The sequence below is a fragment of the Phytophthora infestans genome, genomic scaffold, assembly GCF_000142945.1.
Source record: "Phytophthora infestans T30-4 supercont1.177 genomic scaffold, whole genome shotgun sequence".
NCBI lineage: Eukaryota > Oomycota > Peronosporomycetes > Peronosporales > Peronosporaceae > Phytophthora > Phytophthora infestans.
The window spans coordinates 29,434-43,674 of record NW_003303582.1 but is presented as its reverse complement, the minus strand read 5'-3'; the positions used below and the strand labels follow the sequence as shown (position 1 = coordinate 43,674).

The window sequence follows — 14,241 nt, the reverse complement described above, 5'->3', positions numbered from 1 at the left end:
TACCCGACCCTCGAAGGAAGAGGAGATATACGACACAAGAAATTCCAGAATGACCAATGCAAAAACACCCATTCTTGAGAATTGATTAGTCGGTGTAGATGTGGAGTGATCATGCCCAATGAGATTCCGAGACTTCCACTGATACTTACAGTAAGTATGATACAACTGTACTAAGTCTCATAATAATGGTAATCACCTACTTTGATAATTCATTACATGTACAGTGAACATCTAATGGATGATTAATTATTCTAAATTCTGTTTACTCCAAGCCGACCATCGGTACCAGTGATACATACAGTAAGTATGATACTAATAAGTTTCATACAAATGGTATTAACTTACATCGATAATTCATAAATGGACGATTGATTATTTAAGTCCTGTTTACTCCAATGTTGCTCAGCGTGGTAGTGAATAACGCTATTTAAATCGCGCAGCTATTGCATGCAGAGTTTGTTCGGCGTTGCACACATTTTATCAAGCAAACAGGGGGGTCAGAGTGTCGCTAAGAAGAGTGGTTGGTGGCAGTAGTGTGTGAGACAGTAAGTAAATTGAGGTTGCTGCTTGTGATTTCAGAGCAATCATTTTTTGTGATTGACAATCAAACGGATATACCCCCCCTGCCTACAGCATTCCGTTCACCCGTCGACGATATCCAGACGAGCGAAAATCGATAGCAACCCTTCCCAGATGAAATGTACGGAGCAAATGAGCCAATTTATCGGCAGCTATAGGTTTGTATTACCTTTTTTTAGGTTTGACATTCTCTTCAGCACTACTTGTATTAGCTGGTCGTTTAAGCCGAGTTAATAGTGAACTCTTATTTATTATTATGGTTCATCCCGTGAAAGGAATCCCTTTAATAGGAATAAAAAGAGATTGTCAGTATTGTTCTTTTTAAAATTCCCTTCGCGGTGCTTTGAGCTAAGAATCTATTACTTTTAGCAATACGATCAACGAGCACTTAAGTACGATCTGAGCCGTTTTAAAATAGCAGGAAGTTTGTAAGCGAGTGCAATGAATATGACCAAATTTGGTCGGAAGTCACAATACGAGCAATGAACCAGCCAAAACATCGCAGTTTCACTTTTTATTTGGAAATGTAGGGATTTAGACACAAATTGCATCACCATTTAACCTCTTTTTCTACTGTGGAAGTTAGAAATTTACAGAGAGTACACGGTGGGCCTGAAACCCGGGTTGGAATCGCTGTGTCCTCGATTCTAAAGTGGAACTTTACTAACTGTAAAAAAGCTATGCTTCGCTGGTGCATTTACATCCAACAAGGGTAACCATCAATGTATTTTTTTAGCAAAATGTCAGAGCTCTTCGGGCGTCACGATTTCGTCAGCGATGGTAAATAACAGCTAGATATTAATTGTGCCTCTAAGGAAATGCAAACATGTAAGCGCACGGGGAACTACCAATCCGGTTCTACATCAACTTTTTATCGCTCCCCCCAGCTTCAATACGCACCCAGCCATTGACGCTGCACAATGTACTACTTATTGGAGAATGACATGCTCCATCCAAAAAAATACAAAAGAATGGCACCCAAACCTATAACGGAAACGTTTTTATCTTCTTTACTTACAGCAAATCCCCAGCATTGTACCCGCAAATCTCAAGCATCTCGTGACAGTAATCCTGTAACATCTCATTATACCAGGTACTACTTTAACCATGAAATGGCTCATTTCACTCTATAGGAAAGTGCTGACACTGATGCCAAGAGTTCGGGTTTCGTTTTAATTACTTACCGTATTGATCGCTATTTTGCTTCTGCTACATCATGAAGATGATGATTGTCCGTATGCAAGCATATACAGATTACGGATTTACTGGGGGGGGGGGCGCGGCGAATCGTCTGCGATCATTTCCTTACGCACTTACTGGGGTGGGGGGAAGTGAATCGTCAGCGATCATTTCCAAACTTTCGACAGCCAGCCATCACCCGCACCACCTGCTCATGGACGTTTTCGCTCTCCATCCCCCCAACGGCAGATCGATGAGTTCATGGTGTTTTGACGACGTCCGTGTCGATCTCGATCGTCTGGAGAAGGATTCGGCAAATTCGTTGCGTGCTATCACCACCACAAGAGCTACTATTTCCCACGATACGTTACGAGTTCTTTTTCCGCACCTTAACGGTCATGGAAAAAATGGCAAGCAGTCACTGCTTGAGTGTAAACTGCTGAGATATCGGCTTATCATGCGCGGGTCGGTGCGCTTTGAATGGGATGACAGGGCGGACCGCGTATCAAGCATGGATACCCAGTCGGATATGCTGACCCCGTTGCTACGCTTGCTGGGAAACTTGGAGGACGTAAATCGCGTGTTCCAGGGTGCTCTTGTCACTACAGATTGTAGGATTCTCGTTTAAACTAACCAGATAGAGCTTTGCTAGGATTAATGACACGATGCTGGGACACTCGAACAAGATGGCAGGTGGAGGTGCCGTAGTCGCTGTCGTTGTCAGTATGATATGGTTCGGTATTGTACATAAGAGAAATGCATGCAAACGAATGTAAAATTACGATTGATTGGTATCTGCACCGATTTCTTGCTAAGCTCATTGAGGTCTTCTGTCACTCACCAGCACCCAGGTGTCAACAAAGCTCCAGCAAATACTCGACCCACGTCGATCAAGCTACTCAGCAATCGGAGCACTGGTGTCAACATGTACGATTGGTTCTCCGTGCGTGACAAGTCGCAGGCCTAGCAGTATCGAAGAAATATTCGGCAGCTTCTTAGTGCTAGCGGTACGCTGTCCACTGTTGTCAGATGCGGAAATACCAACGGCAACGCCTTAGAAATGGTGACGCTAGTCACTGTAGCTACAACAAGTGTATTTGACACGTATCTCTCCTCCAACCGTTCGGACACGACGTAAATGTCGTCAAAGCACAGTGAGAACCCTCATGCTGGTGTGATACTAACCACCACCATTACGCAGCTTCACCGATTTCGTGTTAGACTCACGCCTCATCCTATCACACAAATACACTTTCATGTGTTTACTTTTTCGCATTATATATGTTTAGAAAAATGTCAACTGAGTGCACTAGGAATCAAGCCATCTCGGAATGCGATGGTGCACCGTGTTAAGGCGTCCTACAGTTTAACTATTGCATTGAAGAGTGCTGAAGATCATCAACAGCAAATGTGCTCTCTCCCCAGGCTACCAGGTCAAAACTGACAATCAGGTGTTACCAGAGCACTTTGAAACACGAGACTCACATCTTCCAAGGTGCCCAGCAGCCGTAGCAGCGGTGTCAGCATATCCGATTGGCTTTGGATTCTTGCTACGCAGCCGACGGTGCTGTCCCAGTCGAAGTACACCGATCCGCGCATGACGAGGCGTTGATTCAAAAGCTTGCAGCCAAGCGACGACCAATTGCCCCCTTCGATACCTCCTCGTCCATCACTATTCAAGTGCGGAAACACTGTACGCATGGTTCTTTCAGAAACGGTAACGCTGGTAGTAGTGACCGCGGTCAGCGATTGACCAGTGGCAGACTTCTCAAGTCTTTCGACTTCGACGTAGACGTCGTCGAAGTAATCCGAAAACAGTCTCCATTTCGCAAGTATGGACTCAACGCCACACTGACGCCCATTCACCACATTTGAAGCCATCGATACGCGCAGAAAATTGAGTGCAGCAGTTCGAAGTGCTTCTGGTGGTGAGCGGAAGCCATGTCGGAAGAGTAGGAAATACTCCGTTGCGATGGTCCAGAGGGTTTGATGGGTTGGAATGCCAATGGAGGCGTTGTGGCGCCGGACTTCAAGCTCTTGTATCTCGCGCTCTATCTTTCGAACGCCTTCCCCCAGGCTTAGTACCAGCTCCCGTTGTTTCATCCGGTAGCGAGCTTGATTTCTTCGACGACGCTCCCTGTGTAGAGCTAGGACCCGCTCGTGGTCTTGGACAACCCGTGTCAATTTAGCCACGTAGCTGCGTTGGTCGGCATCTTGGATGTCGGCAGCAGCTTCGATACTAGTCGTTGTTTCCGAAAGAGACCGAGGGTGTTTACTACCAGAGAGAGGAGTGCTCTTTTCTCGAGCTCGTCTCGTTGTTGACGATACAGCAGGCGCCTCGACGGTAGCTCGACCGGCGTTACTCTTCGACAATGGGGGCATGTTCGCCCCGTAAAGTACGCGACTTGATGCTGCTTTTGTGCGCAGGACAACAGCACCAACAATCTCGTCGCTGAGTGATTGTCTGTTGGGTGGAAATAGAGAGCCAGCCGACATGGCAGCTTGGATGGCGCACTGACAATTGAGAAATGGTATGGTGTCGTGCATTGACTAAGTCTTCACAAGTTGGAAGTTTATGGGCCACGTCGTGGCAGAAATCACCCGTATCGAGTCATAAACACTTACTGACCTAGCACAAACACGATTACGAACCAGTGTTTCTTGTAAATTCCTGATGGACTGTACATGATGTTGACATACAGCGTACTTTTCCCCAACGGTATAGCTGTACAGAAAGACGGTAATACTGTAACACGTTACAGTAATACAAAAATCGTTGATCGGACGGACAGCAAACTGAGTTTAAAACACAGCATCAATCCGATCATCACTGGCTGCACGAGCGACGACATCTCGATTGAGGTCATTTAAAGTTTACGAGTGTGTAATACCGCGTCATCGAGTTGAACCGCGAAGCCGTCTCACGACTTGAAGTACAGAATTAATTTGCATAATAACTCTATCAGTAAGCCGCTCGACCAATATATATTGACGCCCCCACATTGGAGTTTAAAGTCTGTGTTTGATAATCGTATTCAATTCCATTTTTTCTGCAAAGACATACATGTACTTATAAGTAAATAGTTTGCACAAATAATAGCACTGTACATGTATCAATTTTATGGCTTCAGCTGACAGAAATGCGTCCCTTAGATAGAATGACAGAGGACTTTTCAAATGTCTTCCTAATTATGTTCGCTCTGTTTCACAATAACTCGTATGAGCCAGGATAGCTCACACAGAACTGTTGTACTGATCGTCTTTAGCAAACGATTCCGCTTTTGTTAATGTGGGTCAGCACGGTTTTTGCTTGTGTGGACCAAGATCATTTGGGCAGGACGTCGGGTGGCTGCATCAAGGTATAGGAGTAGCACGACGACGAAGGGTGGGGTTAAAAAACCATTGATTGGTCTGCAGACACCAGCAAGCTATTAATAGCTGAAAGAAACAAAAACAAGTAAATGTACAACGCATAAAGTACTTGATTATGGACACCGATGAGTCCGATGAGTTTGTAGCTCGAGTGCTGTCCAATCCACAATATTCTTGAAAAGAGATATCCGGTGTTAACGGTGATAAAGTGCACCCAAATAGGGCTATCACCAATTTAAGAACGGCAAAAATATTAATGCCAAACGTACATTCAGGAGCATCTATCGGCGTACCAGGACGATGTACTACTAGTACAGACTCAACTCCCACAAATGATTTTCACGGGAGACTCGGTTGCGGCGATCATTTTTTATAACTAGGCAAAAAATATTTTTTGATTAAATATATGTGGTCCACATAATGGTAAAGACAGTCCAGGGTAACATCATGAAACGTACTTAAGCGGAAAATAAAATAAATATCATTTAGAATATAATATTTTTTTTTCTCCAAGTTACCGGTAGTAAAAAATATCGTATACAAAGTAAGCTTTAGAAAAAATATCTACTATTACTATTTAATTTCGAAAATAGTACTATTTATGTCAAAAAGATCATATGATATTTGGTTACCTGGCCCCGATATAATTTATCATGAGTATGTCATCCACCTTTGGCGGAAGATCTTGAAGCGACGCCAACAACCAAATTCATCTAAAGATGGAGGTGTACTACCATGAAGTCCGCGCGCTGCTGGCATTGGTGCTGCCAAGCGCACTCTCCACGTACTGCTACTTTGCTGTGTCTATTACTGAGCTGAGCGTCATGGGTCACTTAGGCGTAGACGAGCTGGCCGCGGTTGCGTATGCGCAACTGTGTCTAGATTTGTCCACACTCGTGTTCATGCAAGGCTTCAATGGTGGCATGAATTCGCTTTGCTCGCAAGCTTTCGGTGCGAAGAACTATCACTTGGTGGGCGAGTACACGCTGCTAACGAGTCTTCTACTCACGGTCGCGTGTGCACCGATGGCTCTGCTCTGGTGGAATCTCGACCGCCTGCTCCTAACAGCGGGTGTTGCGGAGCACGTGGCCTTCTTAGCAGGACAGTACGGTCGACTCTCCTTGCTCTGGTTGTGGCCACGCAGCATGTTTCAAGTGCTTGCTAGTTTCTACCAGGCGCAAAACATCGTCCTTTCAACCGCTGTCTTCGATGTTCTCATGGTCATTTTCAATTGCTTCTTCGCAATTGGGCTCACGTATGGTCAATTTGGACTGCCCGAGCTTGGATTCATTGGTTGTCCGTTGGGGACGGCGGTTGCGGTGGCTCTAAGACTCGTGAGCTACGTTGCATACATGAACATATATCACCGGTACCATCAGCAATGTTCGTGGCGCTGGGATACCCACTTTCTCAATAAAGAAATCGTCTGGAATCTGGTATCCGTAGGCGTGCCGCTCGCAGCCGGTGAGCTACTGGAGAATGCGCAGCTGACCGTGCTGACGCTGTTTGCAGCCAAGATTGGTGAGCTCCAGCTAGGGACGCACAACGCAATGATGGAGTTATTCTTCTTCGCTACTTCGCCGCTTTACGCTGTCATCGGTGGCTCGGTAACAAGAATGGGTAACCATCTTGGAGCTGGCCAGCCGTCGTACGCCGTTGTTGCAGCCAAAATCTGTGGGGTTTGTATCACCACTCTCACCGTTATCAACAGCGTGGTTATCGTTAGCACGCGGCAGCATCTTGGCCGGATATTTTCGGACGATCCGGCGGTCACCACGGCGTTCAGTCAAGTGTGTTCTCTGGCAGCGCTCGCCTATACGGTGCTGTCATTTTTCTGCTATGCTCTGGTGGGTAGGGATTGTCTTAGTCATGTCGCCCTCTAACTGAAAAATGCCCTTGCACAGGCCGTTCTGCAAGCTCAAGCACGACCAATGCCACTGGCACTAGGCATGGTTGCTGGTGCTTGGCTAGTCGGTGTTCCTTCAGCTTACTGGATGGGTGTTCATACAGCTCACCCCAGTTTACTGGGACTTTGGAAAGGTATGATATGCGGGTATACGGTAACGTCTCTCGCCAGCTTTTACCCAGCGTTTGTGCGGCCAAACTGGCAAGAGGAGGCCGACAAAGCTGTCGCGCGCTCACATTTGAAAGAAAAAGAGCTAGCCTCTCCTCAAGAATCAGACCGCTTGTTAGCGTAGATGCAAAGTTATAGTACAACTATAGAGAAGTGAATGCATCGTGTTACTCCGTTTGAGTAAATACCCAATATTTTCGTCCTCCGTTTAAATAAATACTCAATATTTTCGTCGAAAATACTACATGATGGTGGTGCTTTGATTTCTGCAGGTTTTATCTGTCAGCTACGGTACTTGTGCAGCAAAACGTACCGGTACAAACGTATCATTGCGGTTTTAGATTAAAAAATAGCCGGTTCAAAAATCTTTTTGTAAGGAGACCGGTTGGACACCAGTTATTAATCGCCTTTCAAGTGTTATCTACCGGTATTCTTCACTCCGTCAATATATCAGGTTTGCTCTTTAACCGTCTACTCTCTCAGAGATCGCTGCTTACAAGTAAGCACACAGGAATCTGATAATTGTTTCTGATCCGGATCTGATTGAAGAGATCATCAAAGTCACCGATGCGACTCTTGCCCCCGTTAGCGCTGCTGGCTTGTGCCATCAGTACCCCCACTGTCGACGCATCCATCCCGCGCGCCTGCTCCTCCCCGGAGCACCAGCAATTCGCCTTCTGCAATGCGTCACTATCGACTGCCGAGCGTGTCGAGGATCTCTTACGACGTCTCCCGCTGGATGAGAAGGTGACGCTGTTGACCGCCCGTGCCAGTCCCAAAGGTAACATGAGCAGCATCGGCCTGCCCGAGTACAACTGGGGTGCAAACTGCGTGCACGGGGTGCAGTCTACCTGTGGCACCAACTGCGCCACGTCCTTCCCGAACCCTGTGAACCTCGGTGCCATTTTCGACCCACGAGCAGTGTTCGACATGGCCCAAGTTGTAGGGTGGGAGCTGCGAGCTCTGTGGCTTGAAGGAGCTAGAGAGAACTACGCTACGGGTCCTCACCTGGGTCTCGACTGCTGGTCTCCCAATATTAATATCAACAGAGACCCGCGATGGGGGCGGAACATGGAGACCCCGTCGGAAGACCCTCTGGTCAACAGCAAGTACGGCGTGGCGTATACTAAAGGACTGCAGGAAGGGAAAGACAAACGGTTCTTACAGGCAGTCGTGACGTTGAAGCACTACGCCGCGTACTCGTACGAACACTATGACGGAATTGACCGGATGGCGTTCAACGCGGTTGTGTCGAGATATGACTTTGCTGACACGTATCTGCCGGCGTTTGAGGCGTCGGTTGTCCACGGTAAAGCCAAGGGAGTCATGTGCTCGTACAACTCGGTCAACGGCATGCCAATGTGTGCCAACGAGCAGCTGAACTCCAAGTTGCTGCGTGATGCGCTGGGTTTCGATGGCTACATTACCAGCGATTCGGGCGCGATCGCAGGCATTTACCATCAAAGACACTATACCAAGACACTGTGCGAGGCAGGACGCTTAGCCATCCTGTCAGGGACGGACGTCAACAGTGGGAGCGTCTACAAACAGTGTCTGGCGGAGCTTGTGACGAGCGGACAGTTGCCAGAGAAGGCAGTGGACGATGCCATGCGTCGGACACTCAAGTTACGCTTCGAGTTGGGGCTATTCGACCCCATCGACGACCAGCCGTACTGGCACGTGGCACCCAACGAGGTCAACACGGCGGAATCGAAGCAACTGAGTCTGGATCTCTCGCGAAAGTCGATAGTGTTGCTGCAGAACCACGGCAATATTTTGCCATTAGCCAAGGGCAAGAAGCTGGCGGTGATTGGACCTCACGCAGCGGCCAAACGCGCTCTGTTGGGCAACTATCTAGGTCAGATGTGCCATGGTGACTACCTGGAGGTTGGCTGTGTGCAGACGCCACTGGAAGCGATCACTATCGCGAATGGAGCCTCGAACACGCTGTACGCGAAAGGCTCGGGAATAAACGACACGTCAACTGCAGGCTTTGACGAGGCTGAAGCTGCTGCGAGGAAAGCCGAGACCGTCGTCTTGTTCTTGGGGATCGACACGTCCATCGAGCGTGAGGCGTGGGACCGCGAGAACATCGACATGCCCAATATCCAGATGCAGCTACTGAAGCGCGTACGTCGTGCTGGCAAACCGACTGTTGTGGTGCTCTTTAACGGCGGCGTGGTGGGCGCAGAGGAGCTGATTCTACACACTGACGGTGTCGTGGAGGCGTTCTACCCCGGATTCTTCGGTGCTCAAGCTGTGAGCGACATTCTCTTCGGAGATGCGATCCCAAGTGGCAAGCTCCCCGTCACCATGTATCCGTCCAACTATGTCACGAGTGTGGACATGAAGAGTATGAGTATGACCAAGTATCCTGGTCGATCGTACCGCTACTACAAAGAGGTGCCGGTGTTCCCGTTCGGTTGGGGGCTCAGCTACACGAGATTCACTATGGCTCTTGACAGCTCAAGTGGTGTGACGGACCCTAGTGAACCCATTGTGGTAACGCGTCAATTGGACCAAACGGTCACTGTTATCCTCTCGAACGACGGAAATCTTGTCGGAGACGAAGTCGTATTCGCGTTCTTCCGACCTCTGAAAGTCAATGCGACCGGCAACGCAGCGCTACTGAACGAGCAATTGTTCGACTACCGTCGTGTGAGTCTACGCCCCACGCAGTACCGCAAGCTGAAGTTTCGTATCCAGCAGAGCACTTTGGCAATGGTTGACGACTCTGGCAACCAGGCAAGCTTCCCTGGATTCTACGAAGTGATCATCACCAACGGTGTGCACGAGCGAGTAACGTTTGCTATTCACCTGGTCGGGGAGTTTGAGACTCTGAGTGTGTTCCCGACGGATACTGGCTATGTCCCCCCGTCAACCCAGTTGGAGAATACGCCCATCCATCTGGACGCCATGCGCGCTTTTGAGGGTGTTCCGGCTCGACCTACTGACGAGAAGCAGCCCGAGGCCGCGGTTGCCTTGGCTTTTGACTAGCCTTGCCTTTGATGCCCCCTCCCAAACTGAAACTCGAGCGAGAAAAGCTGGACTGATAAACGTGTGTGACTTGCTGTACACTTCAGAAGTACATGCAGCTAAGAGGCAGCTTCGTAACAATGAATCGATCACTTGTCTCCCCCAAAAACAACAAAGTCCTCTTCGTTGATAACTCAATCTGCCAGTTTGATCGACTTGCCACATTAAAACCCACTGAAGACCTAAGTGGATTGTAAGTTCTTTCGGCTTGCGATTGTTGATATAGATAAATCTGTAAGAGATCTACAGAATCATTTTTAGGCATTGAAGTTCGAGCAAACTTCTTTCGTCTACGTCGTAGACGAAAGAAGTTTGAAGTCACGAGGCGTAGACTCTACGACGCTTGCTCATCAGACAAGCCTGAACGATCTTCACCAATCCGACATGCTAATTCAAGAAAGGGTGACCCATATTCGTCGCAGAAAAGCAGCGAGTGAATGTACACTGTACTACTGAAGTACATGTACGTATGTATGGCGAGTCTATGGGGTGAACTTTTGGGTGAATCCTCAACGAAACGTTTTCCCAACCTTCACTTTTGCCGTGGGCTAGCGCCACAACCCAGCTAGATCTTTTTGGGATCCTCCTGATTCAGCAGGCGACGAGAGTCGCGAATCTTGTGCTATAATACCAAATGGGATTAATTCTAACGCTTTTCTTCTTGGAAATTATTGCTGGCATTAGTAGCTAAGGACTCCAATAGATCTTACTTGCAAAGTACTACTGTACCGTATTGTCCAATTCAATGATACCAATTTCCTGTTTTTTTAAACGGACTAGATCAAAACCATTGTACATGTACCAGATTGCATGCGCGTTAGCAGTTAAGCACGCATGATCTAAAAATCAAAGAGCCGCACATGGAAATTTTGAGTACATGTAGAACGCACAATACGTACATGTATGCGAAACAGTGTTGCCGGCAGCGATTACTCACTCGACGCTGGCTCGGAGTGCGTCGATGATCACAATCAGGCCGTGTCCATTGAATTTTTAATACTTTCAGTTTTGAGACAGGCCTCTCGCTGTGTTAAATGTACTTTGAAGTACCCGCTTTAGCAATCTCGACGCTAGGTTCTTGAGGCATGCGCGAGTACTGGTATTGCAAGACCCCCCAGTTGGTAGCGCTTGACCGATCCCTGTCTCTGCTCAGCATCAAAACTCGAAGTGCAACCGATATCCACTTAGGGTAAGGGTAAATATTTTAGTGTCTCCTTAAGCCGTTGTTGACCTGTTTTTTTATTTTTAGTATTGCAGTACTTCCACTGTTGGGAAGAACTTTCTAATTTGATATCATGCAAGCACAAAAGAGACGAGTCCCGAGTCTGGCCGTACAGAGCATCATCAAGCGTCAGACGCTTTTGGCCTTCGGTGTCATTGCGAGACATTCCTCATTCCGCCTATTGTCGTCCTGCGTTCTGCTTGCATTACATTAATATTCGTTTGCAGCGCCATGGCTTCCACGGATGTGCTCTCGGACTCGTACATCACGCTGACGCCCACAGCAGCGTCTGGCAGCCAGAGGGGAGGCGCACACTCGTCCCCCGCCAGCGACCTACTGGCCCGCAAATGGGCGGCGGCCGCAAAGCGCAAAGCTTCGACGGAGATCATGAAGGTGAAGGAGCCAGAGGAAGACACCGACCGGGACTCGTCGCGAACGGAGACTGACCGCAGCTCGGAGATTGACAATGGCGACGTGGTTAGCTCTGACGGAGACGACGTTTCCTCCAGCTCGCGAGTGATCCCAGATTCGGACGAGGAGGACGAGGAAGGCGAGGACGAAGAAGAGGATAAAGACGATGATGCCATACCGACCTACGTGTGTGAGTTGCATGACCCCAAACCAGTACTCATCGGTAAGTTGGTGGTTTGTTGGTGTCTGATAACTTGCAAGAGTTGCTGAGACCGCTACTGTACTGTGTTGTGCTCAACAGCCGAGCAGGTTCCATGCAACCGCGTGGATATCAACGCGTGTGCGGCGAGCGATGGAATCACAGAGACCTTGCCGTTCCGCTACGAGATTTCAGTGGGGCGTGTACAGCAAACGTTCGCGTGCTCGCCATCTAGAGCGTTGGAAGTATTTAAGAAGATTTCTAGCGACAAGAAGTGCGCAGATCATTTACGATTCATTGAGACAAACTGCCTTAAGGACGGATTTATCGGATCCCTAAAGCGGATGTACGCGTCTCCGGAACAGATCTCGACTGAAGTGAAGGACGTGCTGGAGGCCATTTCGGACTTGGATCCAGTGCTCATGAACCCAACGTATCTGAAACTTGTCGGTGCGACGAAGGGGTCGCTTTTGTGTCGAGAAATTGAAAAGATCGTGGAATCACACAGCAAGGCGCCGGGTGCTGACGCCCCGTGTATGTGCGACACATACTACAAGTCAGTAAAGCGTTACGGCGACTTTTTCCGCGAACAGGCAGCCACAGCTAACAACCAGTACCGCCAATCCACTGTGGCCAGCGAGACGCTCATGAGGTCACGCGGCGTGTTGTCCTACTACACCGACACCATCTACATGTTGGACAAGCGCGAGTTCCGCCCATTACACGGACTCAAGCTGTGCAACGTTTACGGCTTTGGACGTCGCAAACTGTTCGAGATTGTGCGTGTGTCCCGGAAGCAATGGTCGGTGCGTCATGTTGCGTATGGCGAAATCTACACGCTGTCGCTGAAGAAATATGCTGGCGGTGTGCACCACATGGTGGCGGTGAGGCGCATGGTTCCTGACGTGCAGAAGGGAGGTCTACGCCAGGAGAATGTGTGTTTCGTCAAGAAATCCAAGAGCCAAGGGTACCGCTGTTTGCTCAACTCGGAGGTGATATCGCAGGGCAAAGTCACAACGTCGATCTCAATCCAGAAGCCCAAGTCGCCACCTGGGGACCCTGACTTCCACTACGTGACCATGAGCGAAGTGTCCGGTCCGTCGCCCGCGTCGATTTGCAGCAGTACACTCAGTGTTCCATTCGAGCGCTACAAGCACATCCAGCGTCTGAATGTGAGCGGTGGTAGTGACGTCGCGACGTACATTGCACTAGCCGCTAGCTACGACATTCTTGTAGGAGCACTGAGCTACTGGATGGAGCGCAAGTATTGAGAGCGCTAGTAATAGATCCTGCAGGGCTAAAGCGAGGTGTAAGTATAAGGTGTGCAAATATTCAAAGGTGTCCGCACCAGGTAATACCAACTATTGGAACAAAGGATTCTGTAGGAAGAGGCTACGTGTGTACACATGTTCCTACATGTATTGGCAGGCATCTTCGTTCCCACCTGAACGTTGACAACGTGACCTGAAGCTCACTCGTGATTTTTCTAGCGGCAGTTTTTACTCGAAACCTCGTCAGAGTTGGTGGCCAGCGAAGTCACATAAATCAACAGCACGAATGGTCGTTGCCGACGAGGTGATATTGGTGACGGCGACAAGCGCAGCAGTGGAGGCGACGACAGCAAACTTCTTCGACGGACGCCGAGATGGCTGCCAAATTCACCAGCACAGCCTGCCACTTAAGTCATCTCGCAATTCGAGACGCCCGGAGTGCACTCTGAGCAAGTTCGCCCTGTACGCTGACTTCATCACCCCGATGGCCAACTACTGCGCTGACAGTACCTCCGCCAGTTCGTCTACTCGCTCGTCAGCTGGTACCGACTCGACGGCCACCAAATTAACTGTGGCCTCCGACCACCTCCGCTCCACGAGCTCAGCAGTATCAGGAAATTAACCGAACGAACTCGCCCTCGTCTAGAGACCCATTGCCTGACGGTAGACGACACCGTAGCAAGCGGTGGGACGCCCCCGTCGTTCTAGCGACGCGAGTCCCCATCGACCGCATTGAGATAGGTGCCAGCATCGACCGCGGGGACTTCAGTGAAGTGTGGCCATTAAGATGTTGCTGTCAGAGAAGCGAATGAACTTGGCACACATCCAGCCGAAGGTGCGGTTGAAGTTGAGAAATGGGCAATCATAGTTTTGTGCCCAATTGTCGATGAGGACGGAT

General features: G+C 48.9%; 3 protein-coding genes across 3 annotated transcripts; all 3 read left to right on the top strand.

Moving 5' to 3' along the window:
- Positions 1 to 5,954: 5,954 nt before the first annotated feature.
- Positions 5,955 to 7,328, top strand: PITG_20677 (Multidrug/Oligosaccharidyl-lipid/Polysaccharide (MOP) Flippase Superfamily; the record flags this gene model as incomplete). The annotated part of the gene is made up of 4 exons (XM_002895437.1): positions 5,955 to 6,809; positions 6,867 to 6,977; positions 7,035 to 7,190; positions 7,245 to 7,328. 4 exons carry the CDS (start codon positions 5,955 to 5,957, stop codon positions 7,326 to 7,328), a joined length of 1,206 nt encoding a protein of 401 aa, XP_002895483.1.
- Positions 7,329 to 7,771: 443 nt separating this feature from the next.
- PITG_20676 (beta-glucosidase, putative) lies at positions 7,772 to 10,201 on the top strand (the record flags this gene model as incomplete). Its single annotated transcript, XM_002895436.1, has 1 exon — positions 7,772 to 10,201. The coding sequence occupies one exon, from the start codon at positions 7,772 to 7,774 to the stop codon at positions 10,199 to 10,201; it is 2,430 nt and encodes an 809-aa protein (XP_002895482.1).
- Positions 10,202 to 11,693: 1,492 nt separating this feature from the next.
- Positions 11,694 to 13,501, top strand: PITG_20675 (uncharacterized protein; the record flags this gene model as incomplete). The annotated part of the gene is made up of 2 exons (XM_002895435.1): positions 11,694 to 12,096; positions 12,175 to 13,501. The coding sequence occupies 2 exons, from the start codon at positions 11,694 to 11,696 to the stop codon at positions 13,341 to 13,343; spliced, it is 1,572 nt and encodes a 523-aa protein (XP_002895481.1).
- Between the last annotated feature and the right edge of the window lie 740 nt (positions 13,502 to 14,241).